The following is a 26,290-nucleotide window of genomic DNA, read 5'->3' as shown; positions in this document are numbered from 1 at the left end:
GATTTATTTTTATTTTTTTAAGTTTTACATCAATGCATTTTTTAAGTCAAATAAAAAATAAATTATGGACATATCCTATAATGCTTAAATATGGATAATCCTGCAATTCCTTCATTTTTCCGTTGCATGAAAAACTAACCTGCGGCTAATTTCTGCCGTTTTATGTGGTATAGTCCCTAGGATAAAATATTGCAACTGGTCAAAATTGGAATAACAACAAATCAGACTGCAAAAAAATCCAGAAATCTGTATTGGCCAGGAAAAGCCTGATCGGTGCATCTCCAGCTCTCACCTTCTGTAAGGACCCTTCTACTTTCAGATTTGCAGTTAAAATTAATTTGTATTTAGGCTGTGGGTGGTCTGCTTTCTTAATGTATTTAATTATTCTTCAGTAAGATTCAGGGTTTTTAAAAAAAATCCATTACATTGTTAACTAGCTTTTCCTTTTTCATTCTGACTGTGATGAAACAGAAGGAAATAATTTCACTCTTTGTACTTTTGTGGCTTCACACAATGACCACATCTAACAATGCCACAATTGTAGCAAATGTTGTAAATCAGAGAAACTTGAAGAAAAGTTAAATAAAATAATCTAATTAGTTCACTTTATTCAAGCAGTGTTTAGTGGTGCTCTGGAGCTTCACCTTGAGATGGTGTGATACACAACAACCTCTCTCAGAGACAGAGTAGGGAGAAGCATAATTTTCAAGATTGATGAGATTTTTGTAAAAGGCATGATGCTGTGGAAGCCCTCTAACTCTCTTCTCCATAGCCTTTCCTCCTCTGCTGTTGTGAAATGATGACATGAATAATTAAAGCTCTGAACTTATGAAATCAAGAATGGTACTTCAGTGTATTTTCCAGCATCTGGAAAGGCTATCCAATCTGTATTCTTATGTGGCCTTCCTGTTCTATATAAATGAATTATGTCTTTATTTGTGTTCCTGAGTTTTCACAATCCTTTTAGCTTGAGCTTCATGGTTGAGTCATTAAAAGTCTGCTCTGTTTCAGTTAAAGTGTATTTTTCTTTGCAGCCTGTCATTTAAGACTAATTGCTTTTTCTTCAAGGACATCACATCAGTGTAAACATCTATTAAGTATCTGTGATTTAATTTGAAATTCCAGATCATTTTGCAATGTCTCCTGTTATTTATTTTCTGTGTTTTTGTTTTGTTTCTTGTTTTATTTTAAGTTCCGCCTAAAAAATCATTTAAATACCTTATAAAGGATTTCAACATTCGTACCCATTTTATTTCCCAGATTTTAAATTGACATACTCAGTCATTAAAAAAATGTATACAATAAAATAAGTGACAATGTTGAGATGCATTTATAATAATAAAAATGATAATAATTGTTGGGACCCAGCCATGGGGACAACATAAATGGCCAGTATGAGCTTTTCTGGAACTTTCAAAATAAATCGCATTAACCTACTTCTAGCACAGCTTCCAGGAAAAAGGGGTAACAGCGGACTTCCCATGACATCACTGTCCAAATAAAAGCACCGCTCTTGCTACATCCCGTCTCTTCTACACGGGTCCCTGCGGAGCTTGAAGGAGGGACACAGCGCGCTAATGTCTCTTTGCTGGCAAACAAACATAACTCTTCAAACTGGATCCAAGAGTGTCATACGATCACGCGATCATATGCGCTAAGTAGGAATGAATTGCTGTTTGTGTATCCGGTATTCATTCATGAACGGGGGTAATTAAGGTACAAGCGTGGCTTGACTTTTCTCTCTGAGGTCTGCAGAAGTGAACTGTGTTATAGAGAGTTCCCAGCAGAGACCCTGTCTCTACAAGGACAAAGGAAGGACAAAGGGACCGCATCACCGTTGTTACAGCAGTATCGTGCAGTTTGGCCGGCCGACAGAACGAGCCGGCCCTCCCCACAGCTCCTGAGGTTAGCTGCAAGTTAACCCTTTGTTCACTGTGGATGTTTTCTCCAAACTTCGTTGAACGGACAACTTTTCCTCAGCACGGTTCACCTAAGAGGTTAGGTTTGGGCAGAGAGTAGTAGTTTAGGATGAAATAATCTAAACATTGTTTCGTTTTATGAAGTTTGGTTTTGTTTGTGTTGAAACTCAGCCATCTTAGTACTAGCAGATTATCTGCTCAGCACATGTGCTCAGTTTGTGTGTTTGTGTTTGTTTTAAAGTTAAGAAAAACTTTATTTAAAGGGTGACTTTAAACAGAAGATCAGCCATAACGTGCCGTCCATGCTTATGCATTTTAACCCCTTTTATTAGTGGTATTTTGAAGGTATGTGTTTGATTCTGATGATAAGTTATAAGCTTCTTTTGTTAGCTCCAACCACTAACAGATAAGAACACGTGCTTGTTGCTAAATAATATTTACCCAAAAAAAGTTGTTAGTTTTCAATCCAGTAAAATAATATTTTATCTGATCTTGCATTGTGAATAGTTGTTCATTAGTCGTTATTCTTTAATTCTGCTTGGTAATTTAGTTGGATTGTTTTAGCATAGTAAAGAGTTTGTTGATTGAAATATGTTTGACTTTGAGTTGACTTATTTTTGTTAATAAATTCTTGTATTTTAAGAAATTGTGTGAATTCATTCCATATACAGGTCCTTCTCAAAATATTAGCATATTGTGATAAAGTTTATTATTTTCCATAATGTCATGATGAAAATTTAACATTCATATATTTTAGATTCATTGCACACTAACTGAAATATTTCAGGTCTTTTATTGTCTTAATACGGATGATTTTGGCATACAGCTCATGAAAACCCAAAATTCCTATCTCACAAAATTAGCATATTTCATCCGACCAATAAAAGAAAAGTGTTTTTAATACAAAAAACGTCAACCTTCAAATAATGATGTACAGTTATGCACTCAATACTTGGTCGGGAATCCTTTGGCAGAAATGACTGCTTCAATGCGGCGTGACATGGAGGCAATCAGCCTGTGGCACTGCTGAGGTCTTATGGAGGCCCAGGATGCTTCGATAGCGGCCTTTAGCTCATCCAGAGTGTTGGGTCTTGAGTCTCTCAACGTTCTCTTCACAATATCCCACAGATTCTCTATGGGGTTCAGGTCAGGAGAGTTGGCAGGCCAATTGAGCACAGTGATACCATGGTCAGTAAACCATTTACCAGTAGTTTTGGCACTGTGAGCAGGTGCCAGGTCGTGCTGAAAAATGAAATCTTCATCTCCATAAAGCTTTTCAGCAGATGGAAGCATGAAGTGCTCCACAATCTCCTGATAGCTAGCTGCATTGACCCTGCCCTTGATAAAACACAGTGGACCAACACCAGCAGCTGACACGGCACCCCAGACCATCACTGACTGTGGGTACTTGACACTGGACTTCTGGCATTTCCTTCTCCCCAGTCTTCCTCCAGACTCTGGCACCTTGATTTCCGAATGACATGCAGAATTTGCTTTCATCCGAAAAAAGTACTTTGGACCACTGAGCAACAGTCCAGTGCTGCTTCTCTGTAGCCCAGGTCTGGGGAATGCGGCACCTGTAGCCCATTTCCTGCACACGCCTGTGCACGGTGGCTCTGGATGTTTCTACTCCAGACTCAGTCCACTGCTTCCGCAGGTCCCCCAAGGTCTAGAATCGGCCCTTCTCCACAATCTTCCTCAGGGTCCGGTCACCTCTTCTCGTTGTGCAGCGTTTTCTGCCACACTTTTTCCTTCCCACAGACTTCCCACTGAGGTGCCTTGATACAGCACTCTGGGAACAGCCTATTCGTTCAGAAATTTCTTTCTGTGTCTTACCCTCTTGCTTGAGGGTGTCAATAGTGGCCTTCTGGACAGCAGTCAGGTCGGCAGTCTTACCCATGATTGGGGTTTTGAGTGATGAACCAGGCTGGGAGTTTTAAAGGCCTCAGTAATCTTTTGCAGGTGTTTAGAGTTAACTCGTTGATTCAGATGATTAGGTTCATAGCTCGTTTAGAGACCCTTTTAATGATATGCTAATTTTGTGAGATAGGAATTTTGGGTTTTCATGAGCTGTATGCCAAAATCATCCGTATTAAGACAATAAAAGACCTGAAATATTTCAGTTAGTGTGCAATGAATCTAAAATATATGAATGTTAAATTTTCATCATGACATTATGGAAAATAATGAACTTTATCACAATATGCTAATATTTTGAGAAGGACCTGTATATGCAGAGTTTGTGCTGTTCAATAATGTCAGAGCTCGTCTCGCACCTTTCTATTTTGTCCTAATACCATCGACTTATTGGGCTGGTATTCACAGGACAATCCTTAACAGACCGAAATATTATTTAATGAAATATTAAAGTATTAAAATTAAATAGTATATTTATACTCATAATTACAACATAATAATAAAAAAACACATTTAGCAAGTATATGTTTTTGTAATCTAATGAAAAAAGTGTTTGGTTTTTATATCTGCTCAAGGCAATGAAAAACTGTTTTTAAACGGCCTGTAGGCCTCGTGTCGAAGAGATTAGACAAAATCCAAACTGTTAAGAAAACAGTGCAAAATGGAGGTAAAAATGGCATAATATTGATGCAAAAACATGCAATTTGCAATACAACACAAAAGTGAATAACAAAGGTGAATGTTGTTTATTGTATCCTCATATAAAATAAAAACAACATAAAAATAAAATGTAATGCCAGCACATCAAAATGCTAAAATCTCGGTTATTGTCTCTTCATATGCAAGTCTTCCTTTAGAAAACAAAGCAGGTCCATGGATCAGATGTTTGAAACAGTTGGCTGCAGAGTTGTTTTAATTATAATAAGGAGCTACAGTAGATGCTCTGATATGCACAGAGTGAATGGGTGAAAACCCTAAACTCTGGCTGCCGCTCAGGTTATTATGGAGGTTCTGCATCTGTGGACCTCAACTCAGCTGTCCAGGGTTCAAATCCTGACCCGGGTCTTTCACAGCATTTCTTCCCTTTCTCTTTCACTCTCCGCCTTTCCACTCCAATAACTGTGAAATAAACAGCAACTGGTTTTCGACAGTTGCACCTAAAATTATTTGACCCAAAAATGTGGGCCAGTGTATGCCTTTCTTTCAATAAACAGTACACTCAAGAACCATTTGTATGTTTTGGATAAATGATTCACAGATCCCTTTTCAACAAAAATCTGACTTTATTGCTTTCATAAAAACAAAGCATTTTTAATATATTGTTGAGCAGTTAAATAAAAAGATCATAAGAACATTATTTAGATTTGTATTAATAAAAAAAGTATTTGCCGCTTGCTAGTACTTTCAACTTACCGGTTTTGGCTTGCGTGGCAAAAGTTTGGATGAAATGAATGAATGAATGATTGAACGATCATTCATTTATTCATTGAAATATTTAGTTTGATCTGTCATTTATTTAGAACTGATATTGTAGAAAAAGCCTGTCACATTTTGAGACAGCTCTATAAATGTGGGTATTTTGAGTACAGTTACATTTTCATGTTCTCCAGAAAGTATAAAAAAGTATTGTTGAAGTGTTTGACTTACTTATTTGTCATGCCAAAAGCTTGTGTATGAGCATGGTTAGATCTGGAGTGCTGTATTATATGTATGCAAAAAAGACCCTTTTTTACCAGTACAGCTTCACAAAGAGCACCTCCCCTCCCAAATACTTTTACTGAACATATCTGTAATCTGTCTAATGTTGAAGTTGTTTATTTGGCATCCACGCATCACTGACAGTAATTCATGTCCAGTTATATTGTACTGAGCTGATCTGGTACGACTCATTAAAAAAAGCTGTAGTAAAAATAAAAAAGGAGCAGTCACAATAATTGGAATAATAAAAACACAATGAGGTTAAGAAGAACTCACAGGTTCGAGGGCCGGGGAATAAAATGTGTTTTTAAACGAGTCTTAAGAACAGCTAGAAAGGGAGCCTGCCTGACATGTAGTAATAAATAATTTTGGATCTGTAACAGTGAAAGCTCTGTCACCTCTGAGCTTGTATCATGTGCGTGGGATCAGTAAAAACATCTGGTTTGCTGACCTCAGAGAGCGCTGAGGCACATATGGCTGATAGGAACATCTCCAAAATAGGGTGACCCTCCAGGAAACATTTTAACTGGGGCTGTTGGGCAGTTTCCTAATTTGTTCTTCACCCATTCCTCATGAAGTAGGCAGCACTGTGGCTTATGGTGAATTTTTACTTAAAAAAAACAGTTTGAAGTCTGTCTTTTTCAGCCGTCTTATGTTATTAATCTCCGAGGCTAACAAGCTGTACATGAATAAAACATTACCAACTCACACGAAAAAAATAAATAAAAATCTAATATAGTGCAAAGCCAAACGTGACATACACTCATTAAAACTGATGCTTGGTTTGTGTGTCCATAGAGCGAGGAAGTCAGTGCAGAGACATACCAGCAGATAAAAATTAAGATTCACAACCTCCTGTTGTTTTCAGCTCCAGTGGTCCATCAGGGCTGAAGATGAAGCTGAAGCGCCAGCTCATCTTCAAGATAAAATAAATGGTTCTCTTAAACCGTTTAAAATCATCTGGCTGGTAGATAATTTGATTGGCTATATAAAGATAACTTGCTGACATAATTAAAATGAGAAAAGAATATTAAAATTTTAGATGAACTCTTCCTTGTATACATGTAATATTTTTAGGGTGTAATGATGTAAAAAATTGAATCTCTTGATTTATGTGCCAGTTCTTCAGTCATAAATATCACAGATTTGTTTAAAATGGTTGAAAAATATATTTGAAAGTCTGCATAGTATATAAAAATGCATAAATGTATTATTGCATGGTAATAGTGCAGTATGTAGCATCTATCGGTTTTCCTTCACCATAGTTTTTATTAGTAGTACTATCATCTGTTTTAACAATATATTGTAGCTTAGGAATGCGACTTTGTGTCTTGTTAAGATTACCTGAATAAATTAAACCAGAATAAAAGATAATGTGCATCAATGATGGTGGTCCTAGGGGCACGGTGGCGCCTGTGTATGGCAGCCTCGCTTCTATCAGTCTGCCCCAGGGCAGCTGTGGCTACAATGTGTGTGTATGAATGGGTGAATGACTGAATGTAGTGTGAAGCGCTTTGGGGGTCTCTGGGGACTTGATAAAGCACTATACAAGTGCAGGCCATTTACCATTTAAATAAATAATAGTTGATAATAATCTGAATGATAAAATAATGTTGTACTGGTGATAATCTAATGGAATAATTTCTAGACTTGGAAAGGTAATGCATAAATGTTTTAGTGATATAAATACAGCCTAACACGAGAGATTTGTTCAAAAGATTAAATTTTCTGTTGGAATCCAACAACAACTGAGTAAACACTTTGACAACTGCCCTTAAAAAAATAATGTCAGAAGTATGGGTTATATAGTCATTTCCATTTTTAAAACAGTGTTAGTAAATGTCATCATTGTCATTTTTATATTTTCTTTAACTCTAACTGAGGTGTTTTTTTTATTTTCTCTTGTCAGTGGTATGATAGTCCGGACTACAACCTGTTTGGTCCATATGTAGATCACCGTAAGGCCCATCCAGACCAGCCCTTCTACATTCTTCATCCCAGCTATGTGTGGCGACTGTGGGATGTGATTCAGAGCAACACTCAGGATAACATCCAGCCCAATCCCCCCTCGTCTGGCTTCATAGGCGAGTACAAACACATACCTCTAAATATGGATGCGGCGTCATTTGCCATTCCTGCAGTCACCTTTATGCTTTTCAACCTTCTGGGCCTTGGGCAGAACCACACTCACATGTATATCCCACTATTTAAGCCCAATCATCAATAAGAAATCCGTCTGAGGGATGATTTCTTTTCTACCATTAATTTATCACAAATTTAACAAAGTAAGATTTTGGAATATTTATCAGATTAAGTTTATTAAGCATCAGTCAAAAATCATTTGACTTTAATTACAAATGAAAATATAAGTGAAATTCATAAAAACTGGTAATTAACTAGTTAACCTAATTGAGATTAAACTGTATTATCAATAAAATTGAGTACTTTTTACTATTGATTTTATGAAGTAAAATAAAGCAAAGATAAAAACAAATATTAATGCAAATTATTTTCATTTCATAGGCTCATAATTATATAAGAGAATATTGACATGCAATAAATTGCCAAAACTATTCCGCCTTTACATGCACATGAACTGTAATGATATCCTGGCTTATTGCAAAGGCTTTAATATGGCATTTTACCAACTTTTGCAGCTATAACTGCAAATCCTTTGGGGAGGCTTTCCCCTAGGGTTAGTAATGTTTTTATGGAATGTTTGACCTTTGTTCTTGATGTTCATTTGTTAGGTCAGACAGTGATGTTGGACGAGAAGGCCTGGCTCACATTCTGCTTTAATTCATCCCAAAGGTGTTCTTTCAGGTTGAGGTCAAGACTCTGTATGGTCTCTTAAACCTCTGCATCCAGTGCTTTGCATTGCTCTTGGTGATGTAAGGCTTGGATGCAGCAGCTCGGCCATAGAAAGTCATTCCATAAAGCTCTTTAAACACTGTTCTTGAGTTAATCTGAAGATCACATGAAGTGTTGGGGTCTGTAGCGATTGACTCTGCAAAACGTTTGCTGCACATTATGCGTGTCAGTATCTCCTGTCCCTGCTCTGTGGTTTTACTTGACCTACCACCATATGGCTGAGTTGCTGTCATTCCTAAACTCTGTTATAATGCCACTGATGAATGTCTATTAGGGAAGGAAATTTCATGACTGGACCTATGGCACAGGTGTTATCCTATCATGACATCACACTGGAAGTCACTGAGCTCCCGAGACTGACCCATTCTTAGATGTTTGTTGAAGCAGCCTGCAAGCCTAGGTGGTGGAGTTTTATACATCTTCAGCCCCAGCAGTGACTGTAACACTTAAAGCCTTAAAGCAAAGACCCTCAATGAACACTTAAGGATTTTATTTTTTAGACAAATATAGCATGTGAACAATAAATATATATATTCCAGTTTTCAATCCACGATACTATTAAAGAAACAAACGTTTTAAACAAAAAGCTTAAATTTTGGTCAGTAGCAGTTAATTCTAGTTTTTGGGAAAACTCCCCTTGTCAGATATTTTTTGCTCTCATAACTCAATTACAGGAACCATTCTTAAAGTTCAGAAATGCAAAAATCGGATGTCTTTTTGCACAGCAGGCAGGTTTTTTTAAAACCAAAAACACAAAAAGCAAAATAAGTGAGTGTAAAGAGCTTCCATAGAGACTCATGTCACATTGTCAGAATACTCGTTTGGCTTCAGGCATCATTGTTGTATCAATCTGGGAGAAACAACCTCATCTTTACCAAAACCCTGTCAGTCACATTTGTTTCTTTCAGACGACTTTCTAAATGTTTCGCTCTGTTAGTCCCTACTGAATCGGTGCACTTAAGGCAGTTGGGTCTTATCTTTTCTTTCTACTGGAGAAATTTGTGAACAAAGTCAAGATAACCCCAAAGATGCATATGTAGGAAGCGTGTACAACCTCCTTAAACACTCTTTATGTGTGTTGCATCACAGCCTCAGATTGTAGACTCCCCTACAGATATCATATTTAGCACATTTAGCTCGTCATTTGGTGTATTTCACTGTGAAACATTGCAGCTTTTCTCCAATGTCTGCTTGTCAGTAGAGTAGGACTTTTTATCCAAATACATGTAAATCTGGTAAATATAGACTTTGATTTAAAAAAGCAGCGTAAAGCAAAAATACTGTGAAAACTACAATGGAGGCTATTTTGAGGAAGGAAGAAAATTAAGCGACAAGACAAGAATACATGCAGACCAGATTTATTAGGCTTTAGGTATGTACAAGTTAAAAGATGGTGGAACAAGTTTTTGTGATCCCTTTTAATATTTTGCTTTATTTACAATCAAATGTCTACAAGCTGGAGACATTTTACGAACAGGTTGTAGTTTAAATATACCCACCCAAAATTTAAAACTACACAAATGATCAAAGCAGAAGCTTCTAATTGGCCAGCTTTTACAGTGACACAATGATGAACTGACTGCAAGGCAACAAACAATAGCCACAAGCTTCAGTTTTTTTGGAGTCTTTCATGGGAAGTAACATTTAAAAGCAAATGCAGTATTTTAATAATTTAGCCACAGTGGCATGTTTGTTTCAGGAAAGGAAATTATATTCAACCTGAGTCCTTGAACTGTCCTTGAACTTCAGCAGTTTTACTTGATGACTGAAAATAGATGAGAGACAGATTATGTTCACCCTTACTGAAACATGTTTTTAATGGGATTACAGTATGGGAATACTGATCAAATGTAGAAATACTGTTGGATTAATGTAGTGTTTTGACAGAACCCTTTTAAGTAAAGTTTTCTTAGTAACACCAAACAAAGCTAATGCTAGTACAGTTCTACACAGAGATCTGTTCTGTTCAAAGGCTGCTTTTTGTCATATAGAGAGGCTAAATGAAAAAGGTGGCCTCATCTTTGTCGAGTGTTGGTCGTTTTGCCCCTTCCCCACATTTGCAGTACTCAGCTTTTTCAGAACCGTTCACCACTGAACTGTTTGGTAACCTTTTTGGTAACTATTTATATTTAATAAGCGTCAACTACGCCTAACGAAGATCATAGCTACCATATGTTGCTAAGATTTTAGAAAAGGTGGTGGTAAAGCAGATTGCTTCTCAAATCAGGTAAAGCTTATTCTAAAGAAATTGTTCTTTTTGTTTTACTATTAACTTAGCAAAAAAAATTTGAATATTTTAAAAAAGTTCAATTCAGTTCTTTCATCAGTCATTTGAGAAAATGAAAGTAATAAATTATATATATTCATTACACATATAGTGAAATATTTTAAGCCATTATTTCTTGTAATTGTGATGATTATGACTGACAGATTATGAAAACACAAAATTCAGTGTCTCAGAAAATTTGAAGATCAATAAAAAATTTTTTATTTTTAATAAGAATGTTAGGCTACCCTCCTTGTGGAGAGTTTCAGTTGTTTCTAGACATCTGTTAAGTCAGAAGTAATCACCTTTGAAGCCTCACAATGTTTGCAGCTAAATTAACTTTTAAATGTTGAATGGCTGAAAATGTTCTTGAGGTAAGGACTAAAGCATTGGGTGTGCTTCAGATGAGATTATTCCTCTGGTTATGCAAACTCTTGGCCATTTTGACACCTGTGCTAAATCTACATCAGGCAACACCAACCATCAAGCATTTCTGATAACAGGCAATAAGTCTTTTACGTCACTGTAGAGCAATTTAAGTTCACTCTTTTTCACAAATTTCCTTTAACTCAGCCCCACACGAGGATATGCCACAACATGCCCAGATGTTCATTTCATTTTTTTTTAATCATTCAGAGGTAATTCCCACTTGGTGATGAGCATTAGATTGTTGCCCTGCTGCATAACCCAAGTGTGCCTTACTTTAAGGTCAAAATTTGATGCTTGGACATTCTCCTTCAGGATTTTTTAGAGATCAAAATTCAGGGTTCCATTAATTATGGCAAGTCATCCTGGTCCTGAAGCATCAAAGCAGCTGGGAATGTTCACCACTGTCTCGATTATGTAGATGGTGTCTCTCATTTTGGCTTGCTGTAGTCCTAAAGCCTTAGAAATGGCTTTGGAAGCCTTTCCAGATTGATAGATGTCATTGACGTCTGCTGAATTTCTTCAGTCTTGGCAACAATATGTTACTTTTGAGATTTTTTTATAGTCATTCATTGATTCTGCGGGTCTGGTAGTAGCTAGGCATGGGTATGGCTAATTAAATTAAACATAGCTTTTGTGATTACTTACATTTGGCTTATGATTTGGCAAGGGGCAATTACTCTTTCACATAGAGGTAGGTTTTCACAACTTTTTTTTTCACTTAGAGCTGCAGTAGGGAGTTCTGAGAAAACTGTGGACTTAGCCTGAAGGTTTGAACGAGCACACCTTACAGGTCCTTCCCCCTGGCTCTCTGCTGTGCTACAGCCCTCATCTACAGCAGAGCCTGCCATGAACGCGCAGGTTTAGTAATTAGTGCTACCAATGATGACGGATTAACAGCTATGGCACATTCCTTAGTAGCCTGCCCATACATTGACTACAAACCTGGTTCTCAGATCATTAGCACAATGCCATTAGCTTAGCTGCAACACTGGAAATCTTGAATGACGTTATGCGCCGTGCGGGGGAAAGGTTGTGAGCAGCTGGTACATGAGCATGATTGACACTGCAAAGACATTCCTCCTGGCTTTGATTGGTTGTTATTGACTGGGAGCGGTGTATTTCTGCAAATGGCAGTAGGACCACTTGGAGGAGCCAGAGGAGCTTAATTTTTTCACAGATAATCTCTCTCATACTGTCAGGACATAATGACACTTATAACAAATATGTAAAAAAAATGTTTTGCATGTTTGTCTGAACCTACTGCAGCTTTAATAAATAAAAACATCATTTGAAGGCTGTTTATGTATTTAAATTAATTTGATCTCACTTAATTCGTTCATTTCTTGATAATCTTTTCACAGTACTGTACTTATTTGTTTGGATTGACTATTGAAAGTTTTCTCCCAGTACTCCACATTATTTCGGGCTTCACTCGCTGCCTATCCACTCTAGAGCTCACTATATGACCCCAGTTCTGAAGAGCTCTTCACTGACAAGCACTGGTGTGTATCTCTGAACCTTTTCAGATATACCTAGCGGGTCCCTGAGGTCCTGTTAACAGGGCCTGCTGGCTGTGCCATTTACAAGGCTGAAAATGAAAGTTAAAAAGCTTTTTCCACTGAAGCTAAAGCCCTATGTTTTTAAAATAGCTTTTATTTAATTAATAGTATTTGATTGTAATGTGTTCAGCAGCACTTTGTGTGTCTTGAAAGGTGGTATTTAAATAATACAGTCAAATACAGTTTTTTTTACTTACAATCACAATCAATAAAAATAAAATATAAATTGTAATGACATTTATAAAAAAAAAATATTTGTCTGATGTGGCAGATTATGATTATTCACCAAAATACTTAACAGAGAAACAAACTGGTACACATTTTTACGTAGCTTACATGGGTTGGACACAGTTTACTAACAGGTATGAAAAGCAGGTTGGGACGAAATGGTAATGCATAGGTACAAATTGGTGTATAAATTGGTGGAGGGGGAGTTGGCTCAAAGTGAATATCGCAGCACGCATGAATAGGATTTGTTTTTGTTTACTCTAGCTGCATTTTAAGAAATAGCTAAAGATTCTTTGAATTCTGGGAAATGTACACTGAGAGAGAAATATCGAAGATGGCATGAGAAATGAAAAAAACAAGCAAGTACACTTCAGAAAAAGCCCAGTAAACATCAATCATGTTATTATTTTACAGAGAAACAAAGTTTTGCAAAACAATTGTTCACATGCCTTTCCTGGTTTCAGTTGCAGAGAACTTCAGAAGAAGATCGTTTTCTGTACTAGCAAGCAAATTGTTGGCATTAATAAATTTGGCATGAAAGAAAATCAAAAGTGCACACAGAAAGCCATGACCTCAATCAGTGTAACATGTTCAGGATAAATCATAAGGCTGACTGCGTGCCAGACAATGTCACCAAGCATCGCCTCGCAGCAGAGAGGAAGCAAATCCCTGTATCCGCCCTCTGAAATCCTGTGGAAAGTCTTGTGGAAGCTGTCATGGATGTGGATGTTTTAGGAACGGACTTTCAGGTTTGGGTCATGACGTTAAAGGGAAGATGAATCTTTGAAGTAGGACTAGTTGAGAGCATCTGTAGAGATCTGCGCCACTGTGTTGCTGTAGACTCTGCGGTTCAAAGGGATTACTGTGGTCTTGGAGGGCACTGAAGTGTTTCCATTTTTTGATGACCAGTGAGCGCAATGGAACAGAATCAGGAAACACCTGTAGAACTGAGAGGCAGAAGGACAAAAAGGTGAAAACACACACTCAGAGTTTTCCTCTTCTTTAGAGATGAAGGGATCTTCAGTTCTGTCTGTCAGTGGTTTGGTAGTATTTTTGTTTTTCACTTTAACACTGTTTATGCAGAGTATTCTTGGAAAAATATTTTTCTTTTTGCTTGTTATTTTTTTGCTTCCAAATTACAACTCAAGGCAATGCTTTGTCAGCCTTTCCAATAACAGCAAACAATCCTGAAGTGCAGAAGAGGCTTTCATTGTTCACTGGTTACATTGTGAAAAAAAGTTCTTCAAAAAAAGTGAAATTACTTAAAAAAGACATTAACAATAAGTTGTGATTAAAGTCTCTTCAGGGTCATGTCATGAAGATGAAAGCATTTTCCTTTCCAGATATACTGGAACTGCGTAGAACAAAGAGGACAAAGCAGGAAACATGAAGAAAATGCAAATTTTTAAACATTACTTTGCTATGTTTAGTTAATTATTGTTTTGTTATGCACTTTACGCAACTCAGAAACAATACAGGCTAATGAGGTACTGCAAAGAACACATCGATTCATTTCTCAGTAAATATATTTCTAATGAGGTTATTGACATTAAATTCCCACCAGATGTAAGTAACAACATAAGTAATCCAGACATACAGATAAATAATAACACCAGTACATTCATAAGTTAAGGTATATTTAATACAGTGGAATAACACTGAGAATAAGTACTGAACACACAAAGAAGCTGCAAAAAGGAATAGAAAGTAATAAAAGAGTGAAGAGTCTCCATTAGTGCAAGTTAATATCAGCTGTTTTTAAGAGCTCTATCAAGGCTCTTCATTGCGGCAAAAAAGTCAACAATGGACATCCGCTTGAGACATATTTCTATATTTGTTAATGTTCAGTGACCTTCACTTGAGTAACAATTGAAAAGTGGAAAAAACATAATTTTATCCATAAACCAGTCATCACCAGCCATTTCTTGAATTCCATAAAAGTGCAAAGAAGAGGTCCTCAGAGCCTTTGAGATGTAAAGACATTTTGTGTGTATGGGTGGGTCAAAGTCACACTTGTGTAATGCATCTGTTTCTACATATAGGCAACATCTGGAAGCTGTGAAATCCACAAAAGGCATTTCTACTAACAATTAAATACATTTCATTAAGCATGTCTGGTACTTATTTCCTGTGTCACTCCACTCTATTACACAATCTTTACACACTTGTTGTGTGTTTGGGTTACTAGCCTAATTAGAAATACATTTACGGAGAAAAACGTTTGATGTGTTCAATACCTTTTTAACCTATGTAGAGTTTTAGCATCATGGGAAGATTATTTTAAAGAAGTGACTTGCTCAAAAAAAAAAAAAAAACTGCCCTACTAAATATCTCCACAGGGCAGTATACTGAAAACATTCACACAGGAGAGAGCTGCAGTGGAGAAGCTATGGAGATACATGCAGATGTTTAGAGCTGCGAACACCATAACAACCACCAGGAACTGAATGGTAAACAGAAATCAGCAGGACAGTACAGAGCAATGAGTGACTAACAACTAATATATATGTATGCTGAATGCTACTTGTGTTCCCACCACGTCACAGCAAGATGCTCCCCTGCAGAGCACAATGTGGGTGCCAAACTCACTCTTCCTACATTGCTGTGATTTGTTTTCTGTCATCTCTTCCCAGAAAATACTTTTTTCTTAAAACACAGCTTAGGTGTGTTTTTTACTTGAAAATACTTTTTGGTACTTCTTATCTGTTGGAGTTTTCAGTGTTTCCAAAGATGCATCAGATCTGAGCTCTGAGCTGAGATAGGGTACCAGCTGTTCAGAGGTGCTGCTCTGTGGCTAACAGGTTTAGCTTTGCTCATACCCGGCAGCTTTCAGGTGTGGATGAGAGTAACCGTGAGGTTATAATGGATGCTCTAGGGGAAGAAAGTCATCAAATCTAGCCTTCTGGTCAATTGAACCTTTTAATAACCAGTTTTTGGAGCCCATTTCCACCAGCTTTGAGCTCATTTTTATTTTGTTTTATAGCTAAGTCATGTTAGTTGTAGTAGACAAAATCTGTAAGTTTGTTCAACAAAAATATCAAGGCAATGAGTGATCAACTTTTTAGTGGATCAATCATTCCCCTTTTAGACTTTAGAGTCTTATATCTTTAAAGAAATGTATGTATTTACACAAAAAATGATTTGCCATATTCCAAGATGTTGTTAAATGTTTCAGATCAAACAAATTTTTATATCCGACAAGGATAACTGGACTGCATACAAAAAGCATTTTCCAAACGATCATTTCACCTAACAAGGAGTAAAAAAAACTGTGTAAACCAACCTGACTCTATGTGAAAATATAATGGCAATCTAAAACAAGCAGATCAAAAGTCCGAAAGGTAAAAAAAATAAATAAATTGGGACAAAGAAAAATGGAGGTTTTAGAGTGGCCTAGTCATGGTCTAAAATTCAGTTGAGATGTTGTAGAATAATCTTAAACAGGCCGTTCAAACTAGGAACCCCTCCAATGGGCCTGAGTTGAAACAATTGTGCAAAGAAGTGAGGCAAAAATGTTCCACAGTGACGTGAAAGGATTGTTGCATGTTATTGTAAACACTTGATGAACACCTGCCGAGGGTGGCACAGCCATTAGGTTTAGGATTGGTTGGTTTAAATAGATTTTTTCCCATAATAATAATAATAAAATAAAAAATCACCATTTTAAAACTTAAAAAAGGTTGTTGACAAACGCCATGTGGAAAATTTCCACTAACAACAAGCTGTATATTTAAGGCTGCAAATATTTCAAACATAAACCCATGACTTTCTCTGTTTATATGTTAACATTGCAGGCATTCTCCTGATGATGACGCTGTGTGAGCAGGTGCATGTATACGAGTACATTCCCTCCGTGAGGCAGTCCGACCTGTGCCACTACCACGAACGATATTACGATGCCGCTTGCACTCTGGGTGCTTATCACCCCCTCCTTTTTGAGAAGATCCTGATCCGGCGCATCAACACGGGGCCTGAGAGCGACCTCCGGAGGAAGGGACGTGTAACTCTTCCGGGCTTCAGCACTGTTGACTGTGACATCTGAAATATGAAACTCTCTGAGCCTGAAAATAAAAACGCATACACTGGCCCTTTCTGGCTGACCAAGGGAGAGTTGCAATAAAGCCACAGCAGACAAAAAGGCTGAAGCTAACTTGTTTCAAATAATCCCCAGAAAGAGGATAAGCCATAGCCCTCCTGGGAGGGATCAGCTCGGAGGTTGTCTAAAGACCTTGTGTTTAATAATAGTTTACTTGACCAGAGACTGGAGATAGAAAAAAAAAATGCTTTAGCTGAGCCGCGTTAGCTTTGGAGCTGACTAGGGTAGCAACAAATCAGTGTTTTAGATAGAAAGTCAGTTTTTAATAACTTGGTGTTATCAGTCATGTAAAAAACTCAGTTGTATGGGTGGTAATCCACTTAAAGGAAAAGCCACTGTTTATTACTTCATATTTTTTTCCTTTTTTAACAATCCAGAGTGGTTTGAGTAAATAAAGAGAAGATTCACTCTGAATGTCAGAAAAGTATACACATACAGCCGCAACACTTGCAAAAGAATGTGCAGTTCTTTAAAGACCGATTGTCAGAATCACTGTACATATCTTCCAGCACAATCAGAAGTCGTTTCATGTCACGAGGGAATAATTTCTCACTAATGCCATTATGATTGGTCTAAAATCACTGTCCTCTGCACAATGACTGAAAGCGTCCAGTCCGGTCACAGTTTAGGTTTTGCAGAGTGCACTTGCTTTGTAAAATGAAAGTAAACAGGGGCCAAAAATAAAACAGGTGCTCAGAACACACATGACCCCGTGCCTGGTGGTCAGCTGAACACTTTCCTCGGGTTGCCTTGTCACTGTTTAGTCAAATGCAGTACACTCTGTGGCAGGACTGCAATGCCAATCGGTTTTGATTGTGATGCCATGTGGCGCAGCGGATTTTTCTGCAGTCACGCACTTCTCAGCTCTGCCTCAGAAATCACCAGCCCCCGAGATTTTATTTTTCCCCCCATCTTCTTTCAGTTAACCCTTTATTGAATGTAATTTTACCACTTCCTGTTTTGGCCAAACCTGTACTGGAGTTCACCTCAGCCGTATTGTCTGCATACTTGCACCACAGGGATATTACTTTGGATAAAGTGCATTCCTTACAACTATACATGGTTTATAGTTCCAGTATTCTCCATGGGTCAGAACGAAGACGACCAAACATCCAGGATTTTGGGCCAGCAGCATCTCCAGATTTACTTTGTGTCCAAATTTAGATTGTTCTGTATGTTTACAGTGAGCCGGTGCCACATCTGGAGATGGCTATAGACGTTTTAAGTCAGCACGGGAATGAAGGTCTGTGAAAATCTTTGGCCTAAAACTGGTGTTTTCATAAATGTGTGCAATTGGTAGTGGTTTGATCAAATGTGTTAAAGTGTTGCAGGAATGTTGCGTTGCATGTGAAGAAAATGACGAGTGCAGTAGAGTAGTAGAAAAAGTTGTTTCTGGGGTTCGACTTGGGCTGGGTATGTGTTCGTATGTGTTTATATATACAAACACACAACTTTTTGAAAGTTATTCAGGCTTTTTATTATGAAAAAAATGAAAACCCTTTTGCTTTTGGGCCATTTTTCACTTCTTGTGTTTTATACATGATGTGTTAATTGAAATTTGTGATTTTGTAAATACTATTAGACACTGATCAGTCACAACAATTAAAACCATCTGTCTCATGTTCTGTAGATATCCCGTTATGACCGAATGGTTACAGGATGTACATTGGACCTCTAGTTGTGGTTTCAGTCTCTCTATTTTCTGAGACATTGATTCAGAGAAGTGATTCTCTTCTTACTTAGTGGCTGCAGGCCCTTATTGTTGTTGGTTGAAACTATAGTAACTTTATGTTTTCAGTTTTTAAAGATGAGAAATGCTAACAAAATATGAAGGTAGAATTAGCAGTACTGTAGACTTGAATCAAAGACAAAGGATTTACACCGGAAACAGAATCCACATGTTTTTACTTCTGTAGTTCTGGATTTGCAACACAGCTAGCTGCTGCAGAAAGTTAGAAAAATAGCAGTTTAAAACTATTTAACATTACCTATTGTGATCATTTATTGCATTTTACCATGTGACAACTATATAGCCAAATACTCATTGTAGCCAATGTGTTCAGCAGTAGTGTTTTTTTGTTGTTGTTTTTTTTACTCTGACGGATGGCCACAATGACAAGTTCCTCCATCATATATTCTCAGTGTTTGTGGAAGTAGTGGTAGTATTACTGGAATTTCATCCTAGACTTTATGGGGGTTTTTTGCCAAGTTTTCTTGCTTTTCATTTTGGTAAATCATTTATTTTAAGGCTTGATTTAAACCAATTTCTTTTGTAAATGCCTTGCTTCTGGGTACTTTGTAAATTTCCTCATCGTGCTACTACAGGACTGTACCATAGGAAGATAAAGTAGGGAATAGGTAACTAACACTGCGGCATCCCCATTCTTTGCATCTCATATTAATAGCATATGTAGCCTATTTGATTACCAGACAGGCAGCTATAGCTATCATACACCCTCTGTCTGCACTAATGATGGCTGAATCATCTTAGCATGACAAGTGCATTAAGTGGTTTTAACTGACAGCAACACTAACATGGAAAAAATAAAACGATGTATTGAAGGGTGTGCACAGTTATGCAGCCAGGTTATTACACCTTTTAATCTTATTTTTTCCTTTAAGCAGATTTGTTTTTTAATTGAATGGCACATGACAAATATCACATTATATATGAAAATATTTTTGAAATGATTCTTTGGTCTTATTTCATAAATCACAAAAACTTGGGATTTTAACAGGGGTGTATAGACGTTTGAGAGTCACTGTACTTGGCAACATAAGAAACAGCAAGCGTCAGTTAGCTATTGATACATGAATATGTAACATTACCTCTACAGTAATACCATTATTAGTTAGTTCTACTAGTGCCACAATTTTCCCAAATATAAAAGAGCAACCTATCTTATGTGCCCAGTTAACACTACAATTAAATTACTGCATAAATAATGTTCATGCAGCTAAATCCTATCCATAGTCTGGATTATGGTTCAAATGCAGTACCACTCAAACGCATCAAGATGTGACTCCAAAACATCTCAGATTCCTATAAATTTAATTTCAGAGCCTCCTCTGATGAAGCAGTTTCGGTATTTTCTGAAAATTGCTTCCAACTCAAATTTTAGATGTCCAGAGAATTTTCAGGTTTTATTTTCCATCTCAACCCTGTATTTCGTCAGTTTTATCCTCACTAAGAAGAAACCTTCATTCCTTTTGTTAATGGTTAGTGTTGCTTCCAGGCAACACATGCATCAATCAGAGTGAGCCCAGCTGATCTTTATCAATTCAGTTTCAAGCCCTCACTGGAATGAGGGCACGGCCCAGAGTGCAGTTGACCTGCATAGAGATTTGGTTGAAAGGCAAATTTCTTTCCAACTACCAGAACCTAATGTGTATTCGGGCAATTTACTTTTGCATGTGTTTTTTGGTTTAATGTTGTGCGTGATCAGTATGAAAAAATGCGTAGTAGACTAAGCATATGACAAAGAATAATTCAGTGAATTAGAGGCTAGAGAAACAAGTGTTTCATCACATTGATGCAAAGTTATGTAACCATGGAAGCGCTTACTACAACGAGATATTGTGAAGTGATGAGCTGTTTCTGGAAAAATTAGGCAGAAGCTGATAAAAATGTATACCAAGGTTTCATGTTAGTTAATCAATTTGAAACTATGATTTTAAATAGGTTGAAAGCAAACACCTAGCAAGTTAGCCTAACTTCCAGCAATCCAGCAGTGCACTGCTGGATTGCTGGATGAAAGGCTTTTAAAGTTTACCCCCAAGCAGTAGGAAAACACCTTTTTATATGTGTTACTCTCTAAAGAGATATATTGCGAGAAGACATAAAATTCTTCACAATCTTTTAAAAATCACACCTGAATTTATTGCGTATTTATTCTGTATTTTTACTTCAGTAAATTTAAGTCAAAGTAATTATTAAAAATATAATAGGTAATGTTACAGCTATAATATTAAATATGTCGATTTAGCAGCAGTATGAAAACATTTTTCTTTTCTGTTTTTAAATAAAAGCAATTAGGTTATGTTATACATTTTTATACTCATATTTACTTATTATTATGAGAAACCATAATATTTTTACTCTAGTCCAATAATCTGATGTCTAGTAGAAATTGTATTTGATGTTTTCTCTCTTTCTGATGGTACACATGCAGTTACAAGATGGTTTGTAACTGTTGGTTTGTTTCTTTAAGATGCCCAGCCCCAGTCAGTTTAAAGAACCCCAGTAATGGGACAAGTAAAAAGACTGAAGGAAATGATGCTTGAAGGTTTTTGCAGGCTTCAGGTTTTCAGCTTTGCTGCAAAGGGTGTTAAAGTGGTTGTGATTGTAGCACACCGAACGTGCAAAAAGCCCCGAACATATTGTACATTTGTACTTTCCGTTGCACATAGCATGCAAACGTAGGGCTGAGTCTTAAACTGTGTGTGCTGTGTTGTGCTGCAGATCATTGTCAATGTTGTAGAAGTCAACTATGCTTTAAGGTTTTCTTGATTTTATTACATAATTTTTTGCATCTTTCTTTTATGCATGCTTATGGACCACAATGAATTGTGGTGTAGCATTCAGCTGTTCCCTGATGTCTTATGGCAACTTTTCTGCATTTTAATATTGTGCCAAATTCCACCTTAAATTGTGTGTCAGATGGTTAAAAGTGGAACGAGGGCTAAGAGTAAAGGCAGGAAATCTGGGAAACTAAGATTTCTCTCTGGGACCATTAAGGTCAAATTGAATAGATTTGTTTTGTCCACTTAAGGACAACATTTTTATTGCCAGTGTTAAATCACCATTCACTTGTGGTTAAGCGGTCGAAGAGAACATTTTTAAGACACTTTGATTATAAAGGCTTTCCTGCTTTTTTCCAGTTTTTTTTTTCTCTTGAGGCCTACTTTTCACATCTTGTTTGGATTTACTATGATGGGAACCTCTGGACCACATTGCCTCTTAAGGATTGTTCAGCATTTGACTTTATTTTATATTTCCCATCTGCAGCTACTTGCAGTTCAGTATGACAGGAAGCACCGTTTCCCTTCCAGCAGCCTTAGGGTGATCTTAATTTTTAATTATCTAGTGAGTTGTCTTCATTTTACACGTCAATATTTAAATTGAAGATTTGTATGATTTGAGCTGTTCTGTCATTTTCTTTCACTGTGTGAATAAAATTGTTGAAACATGGCAAAATGTTTAGTGTCTAATTAATAATTTCAAAATTATATAACATAACAAAAATATACTATTGCTCACTTGTTTATTCATCAGGATGTAGATGACAGGGTTGATGACAGTGCTGCTCTTGGCCAGAAGTGACGGTACCACGCTGGCGACAGGACTGATGATGTTGGGTGGGCCAAATGTTGCCATCATGGCTACAACACCATACGGCATCCAGCACAACAGGTAACAGGCTGCTGTGGTTAGAACCATAAACAGTATGTGGTACTCTCTCCTTCTGGCTGAATTCTTCCGGATCTTCCCAACCTGACGGACGATCACAGAGAAACGGGTCAAAGTTACTTTAATTTAACACAGCACAAATACAGGAAAAAGAAAAAGCAAGGCTTTTTAAATTTTTTGACATTTTTGCTTTTTCTTTTTAATGAGTTCAGCAAGTATGCTGAGAATATAAATAGATAAATACTGTAGGTAAGCAACTAAACACCAGTGAATCATTTTTAAAGCACAATAGAAGCAGTTTCTAGCAAGATTTGTTAGATAAGTAAGGTAAGGTAAGTTTATATAACGCTTTCCAGTAACGAGACACTCAAAGCGCTGTACATACAATTACAATACCCCATATATATCACAAAGAAAATAAACACAGATACAGACATAGAAAAACAAATCAAATGATACTACAACCCTTCTGAGAAATCAAAAAATTAATAAGTCATTTGCATCCATTCAAATTTAACTAAGCAATCACTGAGTTCTAACTAAGGAATCTGGGTCACTGGTGTAAAAACTGTTTTTGTTCACATTTTTAAGAGACTAGTATTAGTTTCCTTTCACTGGTCAATCTAAAAAAATATATGAAAAGGAGAAGAAATGAAGAAACGAAATCCACATTTAAGTAAAAATAAGGAGCATGGGAAAGCAACACACATAAGCAAAGATTTTGCAGGGGCATGGTGGACTCGTGAGGGTGCCAATATTTAAGTATGATGTGTGCAAAGAATTAGACTGTCAACACTGACGAAGAAGCCATTGTCCTTGAAGAAGAGATGGAAGTTGAACGTTTAAACACTGCGACGTTACAACCACAGGCTTAAATTTATTTTAGAGAGATTTTATGTAGTAAGTGGACCAATACACACTAGGTAATTGTGAAATGGAAGCAAAAATATGGTTTTCAACATTTTCCACTAAGAAAAATCTGAATATTTTGGTGTGCGTTTGTTTTTAGCCCTCTTTACACAATTACCCCTGAATAAAATCCAGTGCAATCATCCAAAATCCACCAATTGGTCAATAGAGTCTACCTGTGTGTAAACTAATATCAGAATAAATCCAACTGTGAATGCCTTGGAGGTTTGTTAAAAAAAAAACTCTGGTGAGCAAACCGCACCATGGACACCAATGGACACAGCAGACAGGTCAGGAAGACAGTTTAATCAGGATTAGGTTAAAGAACAATATCATAAACATAAAATGTTAAATTAGTGGTAAAGTTTTTAAAAACAATCTTGTCTGAATGTGGGATTAGTTTTTCCACTAAATAAAGGTTGGATTGTTCCACAGTGTTTTCAGAGTGAGATTATGCCACTGAAATATTTATTTATGTCAGGATGTGATGTTTTGGACTCTGTTTATGGTTTTGTGTTTTTGTTTACCTTTTAGTTAGATGTTTCTTACTTGTGTTTTGTATTCATGTTAGTTGTGGGTTCTGTTTTGGGTTATATTCTGCCCCCCAGTTTGTTCTCCTATTTCCCTTGGTGTTGCTTTCCTTTTTATTTTCTTAGAATGGTTTCCTTATGATTATTATTATTATTTCTCTTAATTCTCTGGTTCCCTTACACTCTCATTTATTAGTTTCCTTTCTGTTACTCCTCTCGTCATTTGTTTTTCCCTTTTTAGTTATTACTCAATTTAAGTTTCCTTTATTCTCCAGTTCTTCTTAGCTTTGTTCCTCTAGTTCATCTTTGTTTTCTACCCTCTCCTTTATAGGTTAGCTTTAATTATTGTTTACTAAGGTTTCTTTACTTTTGTAGTCTGGGTTTCCTTATGGTTTCTGTTTTGCTAAGTGCTTAGGTTGTTGTGTTCCCTTTAGTTTCTCAGGCTCCTTCAGTTCATGTTTATCCTTGATTCTTATGTTTTATTTATCTTTGTTTATAGTTTTGTTTTAGGTTTGCTCGGTGTCTTGTTAATTACTTGTCTTTAGTCCCTCTCCTCATGCTTTGGTTTTATTAGGTTCACCTATTCCCTCTGCCTTCCTGCCTCCTTGCCTCACCTGTCCTTAGTTCCTTTGATTACCTGCCTTTGTTCTCTCTCTGCATATTAGTTGGTTTTGTTTCATTGTTCCCTGCTGGTTCCTCTGTTTGTCTATACTAAGTTCTGCCCGTTCGCTACACCAGTACTTAGTTCGGTGTTTGCTTCGTTCCTGCAATGAGTACACATGTAAGTTTTGGATTCACTCATGTTTGTACCTGCAGTGTTGTCATTATGTTTTTTGGAATCCTTTAAATAAAGCGGAAGACTGCTTTTTTGCAATGCTGCATCCAAGCCCTTGTCTGCACTTTGGTCCACACCAAAACTGCACCATGACAATTTAATTTATTCCCATTTACATTTTATTTTCTAGGGTGCCTGTTTTAAAAGTTGAAAGCCAGAGCTGAACCTGCAGATACTCTATAAAGCTATTCTGCTTTGTCCCAATACAATTTATCACCAAATACATAAAACATCTAGAGTCTGAAGCCTATGCAATTCTTAAAACTTGTAAAACATTAGTATTCCAGTCCCTAATTTATCACAAATTCTAATTAAAAATATAGTTTGATGTAAAGTTGCACCGAAGAGACCCTAATCCTAACTTTATTTAGGTGTTACTCTTAAAAATAAAAGACAGGTTTATATTCAAATGATGATTATTATTATTATAGCATTAGAGCAGAGTTAGATATGAGACAATTCATACCAATGCTGAGAAAATAATTCAAAAATACTAAACATTAAAAAACTGATTACCCTAATTTAAAACGACAGCAACAACATATTTGATTTTACTCAAGTCTTTATGAACATTTGTGTAGTACTAGCTTGAATCTTGCTTTGGGTGAGATCTAGTCAAGTATTTAATAGGATAAAGGTTTTGCCTGTCACAAATCTTATAACAAACATCTAATCAGAACAGAATAATTCTTTCTGGACCTATTAATTGTGGTTTTCATGTTTCACTTAATCTAAAGGAGTTCTGTGGTTGGCCTAAAAAGATGTAAACAGGGTTTTAAAAGCCTCCATCTTTGCTGTGGAATATTTCAGTTTAGGTTTGAACAATCCAAGTGTTTTAGATTCTCAATTACAGTGAGTGAAATGCAGTCCAGAGGCCTTACAAATCATAGCCGAATTAGATTCTTAAAACTTATACCACCCACAGCATCATTAGCAAGGCATGTGAATGCACCAGGCTCCCTCTCTCCGGTTGGCTCCGCGGTTGTTCTGAAATGAGCCCTGTTGAGACCCTAAAAACGCCCCTGGACGTGTATAAGAAGGCTTCTAATGCCTCTCAGATACAAAAAATAATAATGTTATTTTTTAAACATGGTTGCAGAATGATCTCTGTAAGAAAAATGGAACATTCAACATCGAAGAATCCCAGGTGGATGCAGTTAATTTGTTTTAAAACTAAAGGCTGTCAAGGGTTAGTAAAACATCTCAACACAGGAAACCAGTTGGTTTATGACCGCCTCCTTCTTTCATTCATATAAAATGAATAAAAACTAGGGGCAAAACATTTTTTTGCCAGTAATGGTCAAAATAAAATACATCCAGACACACTAAAAAAGACTTGTTCCTCACCAGGTTCTAAAAGTATTTAAATTGTACATTAAGTGCACAAAAACACACAACAGATCCCACACTGGCTTACATAGACAACATTGTGACAGCTGTCTTTGTCCATGCACAGCACAGAATCATTCGTACTTCTTAGCATGTTCGTTGTCATGCAGCAAAAATGTCCTGGGTCCGACTCTTGGCCAGGATCCCTTCAGCATGAAGTTTGCTTGTTCTCCCTGTGCATGTGTGGGTCCTCTCTGGGTCCTTCAGCTTCCAACCACAGTCCAAAAATATATG

The 26,290-nt window shown here is 36.9% G+C and overlaps 2 protein-coding genes across 3 annotated transcripts in view; one reads left to right on the top strand and one right to left on the bottom strand.

The window, feature by feature from the left end:
- The window catches only part of st6gal2a (ST6 beta-galactosamide alpha-2,6-sialyltranferase 2a), a 75,337-nt gene extending 53,163 nt beyond the window's left edge, over positions 1–22,174 (top strand). Inside the window, exons 6-7 of the mRNA XM_047371570.1 lie at positions 7,444–7,618; positions 16,682–22,174. Of these exons, the coding sequence (XP_047227526.1) occupies positions 7,444–7,618; positions 16,682–16,929 (423 nt within the window). The 3' untranslated portion in view covers positions 16,930–22,174. The remainder of the gene's footprint in view (positions 1–7,443; positions 7,619–16,681) is intronic.
- tmtops2b (teleost multiple tissue opsin 2b) overlaps positions 9,748–26,290 on the bottom strand; it is a 77,332-nt gene continuing 60,789 nt past the window's right edge. For both annotated transcript variants that reach the window (XM_047371571.1, XM_047371572.1), the window contains 2 exons: positions 22,244–22,477; positions 9,748–13,834 (listed from right to left, as the gene is read on the bottom strand). In XM_047371571.1, the coding sequence (XP_047227527.1) occupies positions 13,682–13,834; positions 22,244–22,477 (387 nt within the window). In that variant the 3' untranslated portion in view covers positions 9,748–13,681. The remainder of the gene's footprint in view (positions 13,835–22,243; positions 22,478–26,290) is intronic.

This window comes from Girardinichthys multiradiatus, chromosome 7 (assembly GCF_021462225.1).
Source record: "Girardinichthys multiradiatus isolate DD_20200921_A chromosome 7, DD_fGirMul_XY1, whole genome shotgun sequence".
In the NCBI taxonomy this organism is placed as follows: Eukaryota; Metazoa; Chordata; class Actinopteri; order Cyprinodontiformes; family Goodeidae; genus Girardinichthys; species Girardinichthys multiradiatus.
The sequence above is the reverse complement of the archived record's forward strand: the minus strand, read 5'-3'. Positions and strand labels throughout refer to the sequence as shown.